This window comes from Nerophis lumbriciformis, linkage group LG37 (assembly GCF_033978685.3).
Source record: "Nerophis lumbriciformis linkage group LG37, RoL_Nlum_v2.1, whole genome shotgun sequence".
NCBI classification, from domain to species: Eukaryota; Metazoa; Chordata; class Actinopteri; order Syngnathiformes; family Syngnathidae; genus Nerophis; species Nerophis lumbriciformis.
In genome coordinates this window covers 7,559,131-7,575,000 of record NC_084584.2, presented here as the reverse complement: position 1 = coordinate 7,575,000, position 15,870 = coordinate 7,559,131, and the positions used below count along the sequence as shown (strand labels likewise).

At 43.3% G+C, this 15,870-nt stretch overlaps 1 protein-coding gene across 3 annotated transcripts in view; it reads left to right on the top strand.

Annotated features, from left to right (window-relative positions):
* Positions 1 to 15,870, top strand: part of LOC133577460 (dynamin-2-like) — a 52,629-nt gene that overhangs the window by 30,934 nt on the left and 5,825 nt on the right. For 2 of the 3 annotated variants that reach the window (XM_072912595.1, XM_061931317.2), the window contains 8 exons: positions 4,110 to 4,180; positions 6,210 to 6,264; positions 6,340 to 6,453; positions 10,058 to 10,167; positions 10,654 to 10,768; positions 14,062 to 14,226; positions 14,297 to 14,532; positions 14,599 to 14,772. In XM_072912595.1, the coding sequence (XP_072768696.1) occupies positions 4,110 to 4,180; positions 6,210 to 6,264; positions 6,340 to 6,453; positions 10,058 to 10,167; positions 10,654 to 10,768; positions 14,062 to 14,226; positions 14,297 to 14,532; positions 14,599 to 14,772 (1,040 nt within the window). Of the gene's footprint in view, positions 1 to 4,109; positions 4,181 to 6,209; positions 6,454 to 10,057; positions 10,168 to 10,653; positions 10,769 to 14,061; positions 14,227 to 14,296; positions 14,533 to 14,598; positions 14,773 to 15,870 lie in introns of all 3 variants that reach the window. The other variant, XM_061931316.2, reaches the window with a different exon arrangement.

Here is a 15,870-nt window from a genome sequence, read left to right as displayed (position 1 = left end):
GATGGAGGTCAACATGTGATGGAGGTCAACATGTGATGGTGGTCAACGTGTGATGGTGGTCAACATGTGCTGGTGGTCAACATGCGATGGTGGTCAACATGCGATGGAGGTCAACCTTGTGATGGTGGTCAACATGTGATGGAGGTCAACGTGTGATGGTGGTCAACATGTGATGGTGGTCAACACAACATGTGATGGTGGTCAACATGTGATGGAGGTCAACATGCGATGGAGGTCAACCTTGTGATGGTGGTCAACATGTGATGGAGGTCAACGTGTGATGGTGGTCAACATGTGATGGTGGTCAACATGCGATGGTGGTCAACATGTGATGGAGGTCAACATGTGATGGTGGTCAACATGTGATGTGGTCAACATGCGATGGTGGTCAACATGTGATGGTGGTCAACATGCGATGGTGGTCAACATGTGATGGTGGTCAACGTGTGATGGTGGTCAACATGTGATGGTGGTCAACATGTGATGGAGGTCAACGTGTGATGGAGGTCAACGTGTGATGGTGGTCAACGTGTGATGGTGGTCAACATGTGATGGTGGTCAACGTGTGATGGTGGTCAACATGCGATGGAGGTCAACATGTGATGGTGGTCAACATGTGATGGTGGTCAACATGTGATGGTGGTCAACATGCGATGGAGGTCAACCTTGTGATGGTGGTCAACATGTGATGGTGGTCAACATGCGATGGTGGTCAGTATGTGATGGAGGTCAACGTGTGATGGTGGTCAACATGTGATGGTGGTCAACATGCGATGGTGGTCAACATGCGATGGTGGTCAACATGTGATGGTGGTCAACATGTGATGGAGGTCAACGTGTGATGGTGGTCAACATGCGATGGTGGTCAACATGTGATGGTGGTCAACATGTGATGGTGGTCAACGTGTGATGGTGGTCAACATGTGATGGTGGTCAACATGCGATGGTGGTCAACATGCGATGGTGGTCAACATGTGATGGTGGTCAACATGTGATGTAGGTCAACGTGTGATGTAGGTCAACGTGTGATGGTGGTCAACATGCGATGGTGGTCAACATGCGATGGTGGTCAACATGTGATGTGGTCAACATGCGATGGTGGTCAACATGTGATGGAGGTCAACATGTGATGGAGGTCAACATGTGATGGTGGTCAACATGTGATGGTGGTCAACATGTGATGGAGGTCAACGTGTGATGGAGGTAAACATGTGATGGTGGTCAACATGTGATGGAGGTCAACATGTGATGGTGGTCAACATGTGATGGTGGTCAACATGCGATGGTGGTCAACATGTGATGGAGGTCAATGTGTGATGGTGGTCAACATGCGATGGTGGTCAACATGCGATGGTGGTCAACATGCGATGGTGGTCAACATGTGATGGAGGTCAACATGTGATGGAGGTCAACATGTGATGGTGGTCAACATGCGATGGTGGTCAACATGCGATGGTGGTCAACATGTGATGGAGGTCAACATGTGATGGTGGTCAACATGTGATGGTGGTCAACATGTGATGGTGGTCAACGTGTGATGGTGGTCAACGTGTGATGGTGGTCAACATGCGATGATGGTCAACATGTGATGGAGGTCAACGTGTGATGGTGGTCAACATGCGATGGTGGTCAACGTGTGATGGCGGTCAACATGTGATGGTGGTCAACATGTGATGGTGGTCAACATGTGATGGTGGTCAACATGTGATGGTGGTCAACATGTGATGGAGGTCAACATGCGATGGAGGTCAACATGCGATGGAGGTCAACATGTGATGGTGGTCAATGTGTGATGGTGGTCAACATGTGATGGTGGTCAACATGCGATGGTGGTCAACATGTGATGGTGGTCAACATGTGATGGTGGTCAACATGCGATGGTGGTCAACATGTGATGGAGGTCAACATGTGATGGTGGTCAACATGTGATGGTGGTCAACATGTGATGGTGGTCAACATGCGATGGTGGTCAACGTGTGATGGAGGTCAATGTGTGATGGTGGTCAACATGTGATGGTGGTCAACATGCGATGGTGGTCAACATGCGATGGTGGTCAACATGCGATGGTGGTCAACATGTGATGGAGGTCAACATGTGATGGAGGTCAACATGTGATGGAGGTCAACATGCGATGGTGGTCAACATGCGATGGTGGTCAACATGTGATGGAGGTCAACATGTGATGGTGGTCAACATGTGATGGTGGTCAATGTGTGATGGTGGTCAACATGTGATGGTGGTCAACATGCGATGGTGGTCAACATGTGATGGTGGTCAATGTGTGATGGTGGTCAACATGTGATGGTGGTCAACATGCGATGGTGGTCAACATGTGATGGTGGTCAACATGCGATGGAGGTCAACCTTGTGATGGTGGTCAACATGTGATGGTGGTCAACATGTGATGGTGGTCAACGTGTGATGGTGGTCAACATGTGATGGTGGTCAACATGCGATGGTGGTCAACATGTGATGGAGGTCAATGTGTGATGGTGGTCAACATGTGATGGTGGTCAACATGTGATGGAGGTCAACGTGTGATGGTGGTCAACATACGATGGTGGTCAACATGTGATGGTGGTCAACATGTGATGGTGGTCAACATGCGATGGTGGTCAACATGTGATGGTGGTCAACATGTGATGGTGGTCAACATGTGACGTGTTGTGACAGAGGTCGCCTACATAAATGTTGAAAGTCATACTGGACCAAAATTATAACAAAAAAAATATAATGTTACACACAACAATATAATGTTACACACAATATAATTTTATACACAATATAATGTTATACACAACAATATAATTGTGTGCACAATATAATGTTATACAGCAGCTATTGTTGCCATGTTTTATACAAACCCCGTTTCCATATGAGTTGGGAAATTGTGTTAGATGTAAATATAAACGGAATACAATGATTTGCAAATCCTTTTCAAGCCATATTCAGTTGAATATGCTACAAAGACAACATATTTGATGTTCAAACTCATAAACTTTATTTTTTTTTTGCAAATAATAATTAACTTAGAATTTCATGGCTGCAACACGTGCCAAAGTAGTTGGGAAAGGGCATGTTCACCACTGTGTTACATGGCCTTTCCTTTTAACAACACTCAGTAAAGGTTTGGGAACTGAGGAGACACATTTTTGAAGTGGAATTCTTTCCCATTCTTGCTTGATGTACAGCTTAAGTTGTTCAACAGTCCGGGGGTCTCCGTTGTGCTATTTTAGGCTTCATAATGCACCACACATTTTCAATGGGAGACAGGTCTGGACTACAGGCAGGCCAGTCTAGTACCCGCACTCTTTTACTATGAAGCCACGTTGATGTAACACGTGGCTTGGCATTGTTTTGCTGAAATAAGCAGGGGCGTCCATGGTAACGTTGCTTGGATGGCAACATATGTTGCTCCAAAAGCTGTATGTACCTTTCAGCATTAATGGTGCCTTCACAGATGTGTAAGTTACCCATGTCTTGGCCACTAATACACCCCCATACCATCACACATGCTGCCTTTTACACTTTGCGCCTATAACAATCCGGATGGTTCTTTTCCTCTTTGGTCCGGAGGACACGACGTCCACAGTTTCCAAAAACAATTTGAAATGTGGACTCGTCAGACCACAGAACACTTTTCCACTTTGTATCAGTCCATCTTGGATGAGCTCAGGCCCTGCGAAGCCGACGGCGTTTCTGGGTGTTGTTGATAAACGGTTTTCGCCTTGCATAGGAGATTTTTAACTTGCACTTACAGATGTAGCGACCAACTGTAGTTACTGACAGTGGGTTTCTCAAGTGTTCCTGAGCCCATGTGGTGATATCCTTTACACACTGATGTCGCTTGTTGATGCAGTACAGCCTGAGGGATGGAAGGTCACGGGCTTAGCTGCTTACGTGCAGTGATTTGTCCAGATTCTCTGAACCCTTTGATGATATTACGGAGCGTAGATGGTGAAATCCCTAAATTCCTTGCAATAGCTGCTTGAGAAAGGTTTTTCTTAAACTGTGTGTATATGTATGTGTATGTGTATGTATGTACATATGTATGTATGTACTGTATGTGTATGTATGTATGATTGATAAATGTGTTGTATTGTTGCAGGTTCTGCTGGTGATTGACATCCAGCTGTCTTACATCAACACCAACCATGAGGACTTCATTGGCTTTGCAAAGTAAAAATCATTATTTATTATTATTATTATTTTTATTTTGATGATTTAAATGTGAATGATTGAAGTTAGATACGGACTCTTCACTTGGGTTGGACCAAATAATGACTGTAAACATGCATGTTTGTGATACTGGGGATGTGGGCCCTGATATCAGCAGAACATCAAGTATCAGATTGTATCCACTTATATAAAGTAGTGATACGAGGGTGGTAACATCCTCCAATAAACACACTTCTTGTGTCTTTTAGTCACTCACTAAAGGTAAACATGCTGGGACCGAGCAGCTACGCAACAGCTAAGCACACTTCATTGGTAAATGAAGCATGAGTCAATATATCAAATATTGATATTGGCATATCACTTTCACATACAACGTCTCCAAGGCGTGTTAGAAAGTATCCAGTAACAAACGTGTCCGCATCATTCAACTTACTGCGTCATGAGCTTGACCTAATGAATTATAGTGACCACTCGGTTTCGCCAAATAAAACAATTACCACTCCACTTTAACCTGAAGACAATCATGACTTAAGTGTTTTGTCCTGCAGAAAGTGAGTGTGAAGAGGGATGATATTTATTGACTCAAGGAGCAGAAGGGATGATTTTTATTGACTCAAACAAAGAAATCATGCTCAAACCTAACAATCTGTGCTGCTGATGGTGTGTTTGACAGAGAAGAAAACATAGTAGTTTACTGTCCAAATGAAATGACTACATGACTTCATAAAAGTACTGTAGTTGTTTGTAGTACTTTGTATTGTTTGCATGCAGTATTTATATTGTACAACCTTAGTGACATTGTCCTTCTAAACATTCTATTATTTTGTACACTTTATGAGGGACAAACTGTAAACATGGATTATTCATCTACTTCTTCATTTACTGTTAATATATGATTATAAACTCTTTTAACATGTTCTATCTACACTACACTAGTATACTATAGTAGTACTGGTATACTATACTAGTACTGATGTACTATACTAGTAGGGGTATACAATACTAGAAGTGGTATACTATACTAGTAGTGGTATACTATGCTAGTAGCGGTATACTATACTAGAAGTGGTATACTATACTAGTAGCGGTATACTATACTAGTACTTGTATACTATACTAGTAGTGGTATACTAGTAGCCATATACTATACTAGTACTGGTATATTATACTAGTAGTGGTATACTATACTAGTGCTGGTAATACTAGTGCTAGTATACTATACTAGTAGCGGTATACTGTACTGGTAAACTATACTAGTACTGGTATACTATACTAGTAGCGGAATACTAAACCAGTACTGGTAAACTATACTAGTACTTGTATACTATACTATCAGTGGTATATCATACTAGTAGCGGTATACTATACTAGTACTGGTAAACTATAATAGTACTGGTACACTATATTATTAGTGGTATACTATACTAGTAGTGGTATACTGTACTAGTAGCGGAATACTAAACTAGTACTGGTAAACTATACTAGTACTCGTATACTATGCTATCAGTGGTATACAAGTAGTGGTATATTATACTAGTAGCGGTATACTATACTAGTACTGGTAAACTATAATAGTACTGGTACACTATATTATTAGTGGTATACTATACTAGTAGTGGTATACTAGTAGTGGTATACTAGTACTGGTAAAATATACTAGTACTGGTAAACTATATTAGTAGCGGTATACTATACTAGTAGCTGTATACTATACTAGTAGTGGTATACTATTACTGGTCAACTATACCAGTACTGATAAACTATACTAGTAGAGGTATACTATACTAGTAGTGGTATACTATACTAGTAGTGGTATATTATTACTGGTCTACTATACTAGTAGTGGTATACTATACTAGTAGTGGTATACCGTACAACCCTAGAAGTCCACCACAACAAGGCTGAGTGATCTACTGTAGTGAGCAGGTTGTCTTCACCTTCACCCTTCTTCCCTTCCTCATGTCCGACCTGACCTCGGCATGACCTGGGTGTGACCTGGGCGTGACCTGGGCGTGACCCCGGTGCACAGTGCTCAGCAGAGGAGCAGTCAGACCAACAAGAGCCAGAGTTCTGCCACCAACCAGGTGACACAAACACATCTTGTGGCTCCTCCAGGTGTGACATGTGGCAACCTTCTAAGCTCCTCCCCCTCCCGGCAGGTGATCCGTAAAGGCTGGCTGACCATCAACAACATCAGCATCATGAAGGGCGGGGCCAAGGAGTACTGGTTTGTGCTGACCGCTGAGAGCCTGTCCTGGTTCAAGGATGACGAGGTGCGTCTGATCACTAAAACCAGTCGTGACCAGGAGTCAAATGTAGTTTTTGTTCTTCACACATCCACAATGTTCTACTGGCGGCCATGTTCTTCACTTCTCTGCCTGCTCTTCTTCTTCTTCTTCTTCTTCTTCTTCTTCTTCTTCTTCTTCTTCTTCTTCTTCTTCTTCTTCTTCTTCTTCTTCTCCTTCTCCTTCTCCTTCCTCCAACACCACTGACTTCACAACTAGGACTTTGCAGGCACCTTGGCTCCTCCCCCTACCGGTGACCACATCTCCCTCAAAGTGCGAGGCGAGCATATTTCAAGTTTACATCTCTGCAGCTGTCGGAGGTTCCTCAGAGGAAGGTTTATCTCCATGATCCAAGTCAAAGGAGGAGCCTAGACTCCAGTTCCAGGTTCCTCAGAGGAAGGTTTATCTCCATGATCCAAGTCAAAGGAGGAGCCTAGACTCCAGTTCCAGGTTCCTCAGAGGAAGGTTTATCTCCATGGTCCAAGTCAAAGGAGGAGCCTCGATTCCAGTTCCAGGTTCCTCAGAGAAAGGTTTATCTCCATGATCCAAGTCAAAGGAGGAGCCTAAACTCCAGTTCCAGGTTCCTCAGAGGAAGGTTTATCTCCATGATCCAAGTCAAAGGAGGAGCCTAGACTCCAGTTCCAGGTTCCTCAGAGGAAGGTTTATCTCCATGGTCCAAGTCAAAGGAGGAGCCGAGACTCCAGTTCCAGGTTCCTCAGAGAAAGGTTAATCTCCATGGTCCAAGTCAAAGGAGGAGCCTAGACTCCAGTTCCAGGTTCCTCAGAGAAAGGTTTATCTCCATGGTCCAAGTCAAAGGAGGAGCCGAGACTCCAGATCAAGGTTCCTCAGAGTAAGGTTTATCTCCATGGTCCAAGTCAAAGGAGGAGCCTAGACTCCTGTTCCAGGTTCCTCAGAGGAAGGTTTATCTCCATGATCCAAGTCAAATGAGGAGCCTAGACTCCAGTTCCAGTTTCTTCAGAGGAAGGTTTATCTCCATGGTCCAAGTCAAAGGAGGAGCCGAGACTCCAGTTCCAGGTTCCTCAGAGGAAGGTGTATCTCCATGGTACAAATCAAAGGAGGACCTTAGACTCCAGTTTCAGGTTCCTCAGAGGAGGGTTTATCTCCATGGTTCAAGTCAAAGGAGGAGCCTAGACTCCAGTTCCAGGTTCCTCAGAGGAAGGTTTATCTCCATGGTACAAATCAAAGGAGGACCTTAGACTCCAGTTTCAGGTTCCTCAGAGGAGGGTTTATCTCCATGGTTCAAGTCAAAGGAGGAGCCTAGACTCCAGTTCCAGGTTCCTCAGAGGAAGGTTTATCTCCATGGTCCAAGTCAAAGGAGGAGCCGAGACTCCAGTTCCAGGTTCCTCAGAGGAAGGTTTATCTCCATGGTCCAAGTCAAAGGAGGACCTTAGACTCCAGTTTCAGGTTCCTCAGAGGAGGGTTTATCTCCATGGTTCAAGTCAAAGGAGGAGCATAGACTCAAGTTCCAGGTTCCTCAGAGGAGGGTTTATCTCCATGGTCCAAGTCAAAGGAGGAGAGTAGGAAATGGCGGTGAAGGAGAAGAAGAGAGTGAGAGGAGGAAGAAGGTCCAAGCCCAGTCTAACCAGTGTGCAGACTACTGTACACCAGCATGACCATGAACAGGTAGTCTGAACCCCGGGTGGACGTAGCCGGAGTCCAAGGACAGTCCTCTCGGGGCCCCTTCCCTTCCAACCTCTCCGGTTTGGCGCCAAGGGTCCCGTCTGCCCAACGCTCTCGTTGGCGCTTCCGGCTTTTAGGTCGGCGTGTTTGCTGGTCGGCAGAGTCCGGTCCACACGAGGATCCGGTACTGACGTGGCACTCTCGCACAGACGCACTGCTGCTCGCTCTGGTAGGGACGCTCCGAGGAAGAGGGAGGAGACCTGCGTGACCATATATGGAGTGCCGTGACCCCTTTGGGAATAGGAACCCAATGTGGGTCTGCAGAGTCGGTCTATCTTAGCGCTCCCGTCTTTCCCTGTGAGCGTTCACACCGGGTCTGACACCACACGGACTCCAAATCACACCAGGTCTGACACCACATGGACTGCAAATCACGCATGATCTGACACCACATGGACTCCAAGTCACACCAGGTCTAACACCACATGGACTCCAAATCACACCAGGTTTGACACCACATGGACTCCAAATCACACCAGGTCTGACACCACACGGACTCCAAATCACACCAGGTCAGACACCACACAAACTCCAAATCAAACCAGGTTTGACAACACATGGACTCCAAATCACACCAGGTTTGACAACACATGGACTCCAAATCACACCAGGTCTGACACCACATGGACTCCAAACCACACCAAGTTTGACACCACATGGACTCCAAATCACACCAGGTTTGACACCACATGGACTCCAAATCACACCAGGTCTGACACCACATGGACTCCAAATCACACCAGGTTTGACAACACATGGACTCCAAATCACACCAGGTCTGACACCACATGGACTCTAAATCACACCAGGTCTGACACCACACGGACTCCAAATCACACCAGGTTTGACACCACATGGACTCCAAATCACACCAGGTCTGACACCACATGGACTCCAAATCACACCAGGTTTGACACCACATGGACTCCAAATCACACCAGGTCTGACACCACACGGACTCCAAATCACACCAGGTCTGACACCACATGGACTCCAAATCACACCAGGTTTGACACCACATGGACTCCAAATCACACCAGGTCTGACACCACACGGACTCCAAATCACACCAGGTCTGACACCACATGGACTCCAAATCACACCAGGTGTGACACCACATGGACTCTAAATCACACCAGGTCTGACACCACACGGACTCCAAATCACACCAGGTCTGACACCACATGGACTCCAAATCACACCAGGTTTGACACCACATGGACTCCAAATCACACCAGGTCTGACACCACATGGACTCCAAATCACACCAGGTTTGACACCACATGGACTCCAAATCCCACCAGGTCTGACACCACATGGACTCCAAATCACACCAGGTTTGACACCACATGGACTCCAAATCACACCAGGTCTGACACCACATGGACTCCAAATCACACCAGGTCTGACACCACATGGACTCCAAATCACACCAGGTTTGACACTACATGGACTCCAAATCACACCAGGTCTGACACCACATGGACTCCAAATCACACCAGGTCTGACACCACATGGACTCCAAATCCAAATCCACTTTGGTGTCGCTGGTTGTGGCCTCCTCTGGGGAACTTCTCTCCTGTTTACTAAGTACTCGCAGTGCTGTGTACTAAGTACTACCAGATGTTGACTTTTAACGCCAGGCTGTCATTTAATCTGACACTGACACTGTGAAGGTGTGTTGTCGTCAGCACACAGTAAGAAGTGTGTGTGCATCCTAACACTGACCTTGTGTGTTGTCGTCAGCACACAGTAACAAGTGTGTGTGTGCATCCTGACACTGACCTTGTGTGTTGTCGTCAGCCCACAGTAAGAAGTGTGTGTGCATCCTGACACTGACCTTGTGTGTTGTCGTCAGCCCACAGTAAGAAGTGTGTGTGCATCCTGACAGGAGAAGGAGAAGAAGTACATGCTGCCTCTGGACAACCTGAAGGTCCGTGATGTGGAGAAGAGTTTCATGTCCAGCAAACACATCTTCTGCATTTTTAACACCGAGTCAAGGTCAGCTGCAAGTGATGTCACAATCACTGAAATACATGATTGTTTTTGTTATTATTATTATTATTATGATTTATAATAATTATTATTAATACTATGATTATTATTATTATGATTACCATTATTAATGTCATTAATATTATTATGAATATGATTATTATTATTATCATTATCATGATTATCATTATTATGATTATTATTATCATTATTATTATCAATAATTTTACTATTGGTATTATGATTATTATTATTATATGATTATTACATTATTATGGTTATTATTAATATTATTATGAATATTATTAATTGTTATGCGTATTATGATTATTATGATTGTTGTTGTTGTTATTATTATTAGTATTATTATTATTAATATTATTATGATCATTATTAGTCACCACGGCTACAGGAAGGTGTACTTGTACTAGCCATGTATGTGTGTACTACAGGAAGGTGTACTTATACTAGCCATGTATGTGTGTACTCCAGGAACGTGTACAAGGACAACCGCACACTGGAGCTGGCGTGTGACTCCCAGGATGATGTGGACAGCTGGAAGTCTTCTCTGCTACGTGCTGGAGTTTACCCTGAGAAGGTCACCACGGTCAGCACCTGCACTTACCTTCTTACTGCTTCTTTTCATTTATATCACATACATGTCAACATTTATATCGCACAACTGTCAACGGTTATATCGCATACCTGTCAACATTTATATCGCATACCTGTCAACATGTATATCGCATACGTGTCAACATTTATATCGCATACCTGTCAACATTTATATCGCATACGTGTCAACATTTATAGCACACAACTGTCAACGGTTATCGCATACCTGTCAACATTTATATCGCATACGTGTCAACATTTATATCGCATACGGGTCAACATTTATATCGCATACCTGTCAACATTTATATCGCACAACTGTCAACATTTATATCGCACAACTGTCAACGGTTATATCGCCTACCTGTCAACAGTTATATCGCATACCTGTCAACATTTATATCGCGTACCTGTCAACATTTATTTTGCATGCGTGTCAACATTTATATCGCACAATTGTCAACATTTATATCACACAACTGTCAACATTTGTATCGCGTACGTGTCAACATTTATTTTGCATACGTGTCAACATTTATATCGCATACGTGTCAACATTTATATCGCATACATGTCAACAATTATATAGCATTAGTGTGAAAAATGATATCGCATGCGTGTCAACATTTATATCGCATACGCGTCAGCATTTATATCGCATACGTGTCAACATTTATACCACATACGTGCCAACATTTATAACGCATAGGTGTCAACATTTATATCGCATGCGTGTCAATATTTGTTACATACCTGTCAACATTTATATCACATACGTGTCAACATTTATATCGCATACGTGTCAACATTTATATTGCATACGTGTCAACATTTATATCGCATACGTGTCAACATTTATATCGCATGCGTGTCAACATTTATATCGCATGTGTGTCAATATTTATGTCGCATACGTGTCAACATTTATATCGCATACATGTCAACATTTATATCGCATAGGTGTCAACATTTATATCAAATACGTGCCAACATTTGTATAGCATTAGTGTCAACATTTACATCACATGAGTGTCAACATTTATATCACATATGTGTCAACATTTATTACGCATACGTGTCAACATTTACATTGCATACATGTCAACATTTATATCTCATTCATGTCAACATTTATATCATACGTGTCAACATTTATTACGCATAATTGTCAACATTTATAACACATACGTGTCAACATTTACATCGAATACGTGTCAACATTTATATTGCATACATGTCAACATTTATACCGCATACGTGTCAACATTTACATCGCATACATGTCAACATTTATACTGCATACGTGTCTACATTCATATTGCATACTTCTACATTATTATCCCATAATTGTCAACATTTATATCGCATACGTGTCAACATTTATGTTGTATACATGTCAAAATGTATATCGCAAATGTGTCAACATTTATATCTCATTCATCTCAACATTTATACCGCATGCGTGTCAACATTTACATCGCATACATGTCAACATTTATATCACATACGTATCAACATCTATATCGCATACGTGTCAGCATTGATAATGCATAGATGTCAACATTTATATCACATACATGTCAACATTTATATCGCATACGTGTCAGCATTGATATCATTTATAGAATATACGTGTCAACATTTACATCGTATACGTGTCAACATTTATGTTGTATATGTGTCAACATTTATATTGCATATGTGTCAACATTTACGTTGCATACCTGTCAGCATTTATATTGCATACGTGTCAACATTTATGTTGTATATGTGTCAACATTTATATTGCATACGTGTCAACATTTACGTTGCATACGTGTCAGCATTTATATCGCATATGTGTCAACATTTATGTTGTATATGTGTCAACATTTATATCGCATAGTTGTCAACATTTATAACACATACGTGTCAACATTTACATCGCATACGTGTCAACATTTATATCACATACATGTCAACATTTATACCGCATACGTGTCAACATTTATACCGCATACATGTCTACATTCATATCGCGTACCTCTACATTATTATCGCATAATTGTCAACATTTATATCGCATGTGTCAACATTTATGTTGTATACGTGTCAAAATGTATATCGCATACGTGTCAACATTTATATTGCATATTTGTCAACATTTATATCGCAAATGTGTCAACATTTATATCTCATTCATCTCAACATTTATACCGCATGCGTGTCAACATTTGCATTGCATACATGTCAACATTTATACTGCATATGTGTCAACATTTATTTCGCATACATGTCAACATTTATATCGCATACATGTCAGCATACGTGTCTACATTCATATCGCATACCTCTACATTATTATCGCATAATTGTCAACATTTATATCGCATATGTGTCAACATTTATGTTGTTTGTGTCAAAATGTATATCGCATGTGTCAACATTTATATTGCATATTTGTCAACATTTATATCGCATACGTGTCAGCATTGATATCGCATACATGTCAGCATTTATATCATTTATAGAATATACGTGTTAACATTTACATCGTATACGTGTCAACATTTATGTTGTATATGTGTCAACATTTATATCGCATACGTGTCAGCATTTATATCGCATACATGTCAGCATTTATATCGCATACGTGTCAACATTTATGTTGTATATGTGTCAACATTTATATTGCATACGTGTCAACATTTACGTTGCATACGTGCCAGGATTTATATCGCATATGTGTCAACATTTATGTTGTATATGTGTCAACATTTATATCGCATATGTGTCAACATTTATGTTGTATATGTGTCAACATTTATATCGCATAAGTGTCAACATTTATGTAGCATACGTGTCAGCATTTACATCGCATACGTGTCAACATTGATATCGCATACGTGTCAGCATTTATATCATTTATAGAATATATGTGTCAACATTTACATCGCATACGTCTCAACATTTATGTTGTATATGTGTCAACATTTATATTGCATATGTGTCAACATTTACATTGCATACGTGTCAGCATTTATATCGCATACGTGTCAACATTTATGTTGTATATGTGTCAACATTTATATTGCATACGTGTCAACATTTACGTTGCATACGTGCCAGCATTTACATCGCATACGTGTCAACATTGATATCGCATACGTGTCAACATTGATATCGCATGGCTGCATGGCGGCGAGTCAAGTCCATTCCTTCCAAGTGATGTATCTCAACATGCGTGTTGTTGAGCCCACCAATGAGGGACATAACAGGTGTGGTGTGTTCTCCTCCCCCATGAAGGTGGAGAGTGAGACCAGCAGCGCCTCAGACAACTTCTCCATGGACCCCCAGCTGGAGCGCAAGGTGGAGACCATCAGGAACCTGGTGGACTCCTACATGGCCATCGTCAACAAGTGCATCAGAGACCTGATGCCCAAGGCCATCATGCACCTGATGATCAACAACGTAAACGCTCACCCTGCCTGCCTTCTACACCACCTTCTCCCGCCCGCTGCAGCCTCCATCTTGTCCACAGGTGAAGGAGTTCATCAACGCGGAGCTGCTGGCCCAGCTGTACTCTGCGGGAGACCAGAACGCCCTGATGGACGAGTCCCAGGAGCAGGCCCAGAGGAGGGACGAGGTGCTGAGGACCCACCAGGCCCTGAAGGAGGCTCTGGCCATCATTGGAGACATCTCCACCTCCACCATCACCGTGCCCATGCCCCCACCCGTGGACAACTCCTGGGTGGGCGGCTCCAGCGGTGGCCGCAGGTAGCGACACACCTGTATCAACAACTTTGTCCTAAGTCTTCTAAACCTTCTAAACCTGGTCTCAAGGTCTCCGCCTCCCAGTCCCACTGGTCCCAGGAGGATGTCTGCAGGCCAGCGCCCCGGGCCTCGTGGGGCCCCACCGCCGCCTAACCGCCCGGGACCCCTGGGGCCCTTCAACAACAGTGCTGAGAGTCCTCAGGCCCCCAGCCGCCCAAACAGGGCCCCTCCAAATATCCCCAGGTGGGTAGGAGAAAACACAAGACTCACACAGATACAAGCAGTCCTGCAGCGTGTTTACTTGTGTGTGATATCATGTGCGATACAAGCAGTCATGCAGCATGTTTACTTGTGTGTGATATAATTTGCGATACAAGCAGTCTTGCAGCAGTGGATTAATTGTGTGTGATATCATGTGCGATACAAGCAGTCTTGCAGCGTGTTTACTCGTGTGTGATATCATGTGCGATGCAAGCAGTCCTGCAGCGCGTTTACTTGTGTGTGATATAATTTGTGATACAAGCAGTCCTGCATTGTGTTTACTTGTGTGTGACATAATTTGTGATACAAGCAGTCCTGCATTGTGTTTACTTGTGTGTGATATCATGTGCGATACAAGCAGTCTTGCAGCGTGTTTACTTGTGTCTGATATCATGTGTGATGCAAGCAGTCCTGCAGCGTGTTTACTTGTGTGTGATATCATGTGCGATACAAGCAGTCCTGCAGCATGTTTACTCGTGTGTGATATCATGTGTGATACAAGCAGTCTTGCAGCAGCGGATTAATTGTGTGTGATATCATGTGCGATACAAGCAGTCTTGCAGCCTGTTTGCTCGTGTGTAATATCATGTGCAATACAAGCAGTCCTGCAGCGTGTTTACTCGTGTGTGATATCATGTGCGATACAAGCAGTCCTGCAGTGCGTTTACTCGTGTGCTATATCAGGTGCGATACAAGCAGTCTTGCAGCGCGTTTACTCGTGTGTGATATCATGTGCGATGCAAGCAGTCCTGCAGCGTGTTTACTCGTGTGTGATATCATGTGCGATACAAGCAGTCCTGCAGCGCATTTACTTGTGTGTGATATCATTTGTGATACAAGCAGTCCTGCATTGTGTTTACTCGTGTGTGATATCATGTGCGATGCAAGCAGTCCTGCAGCGTGTTTACTTGTGTGTGATATCATGTGCGATACCAGCAGTCATGCAGCGTGTTTACTTGTGTGTGATATAATTTGTGATACAAGCAGTCCTGCATTGTTTACTTGTGTGTGATATCATGTGCGATACAAGCAGTCCTGCAGCGTGTTTACTCGTGTGTGATATCATGTGCGATACAAGCA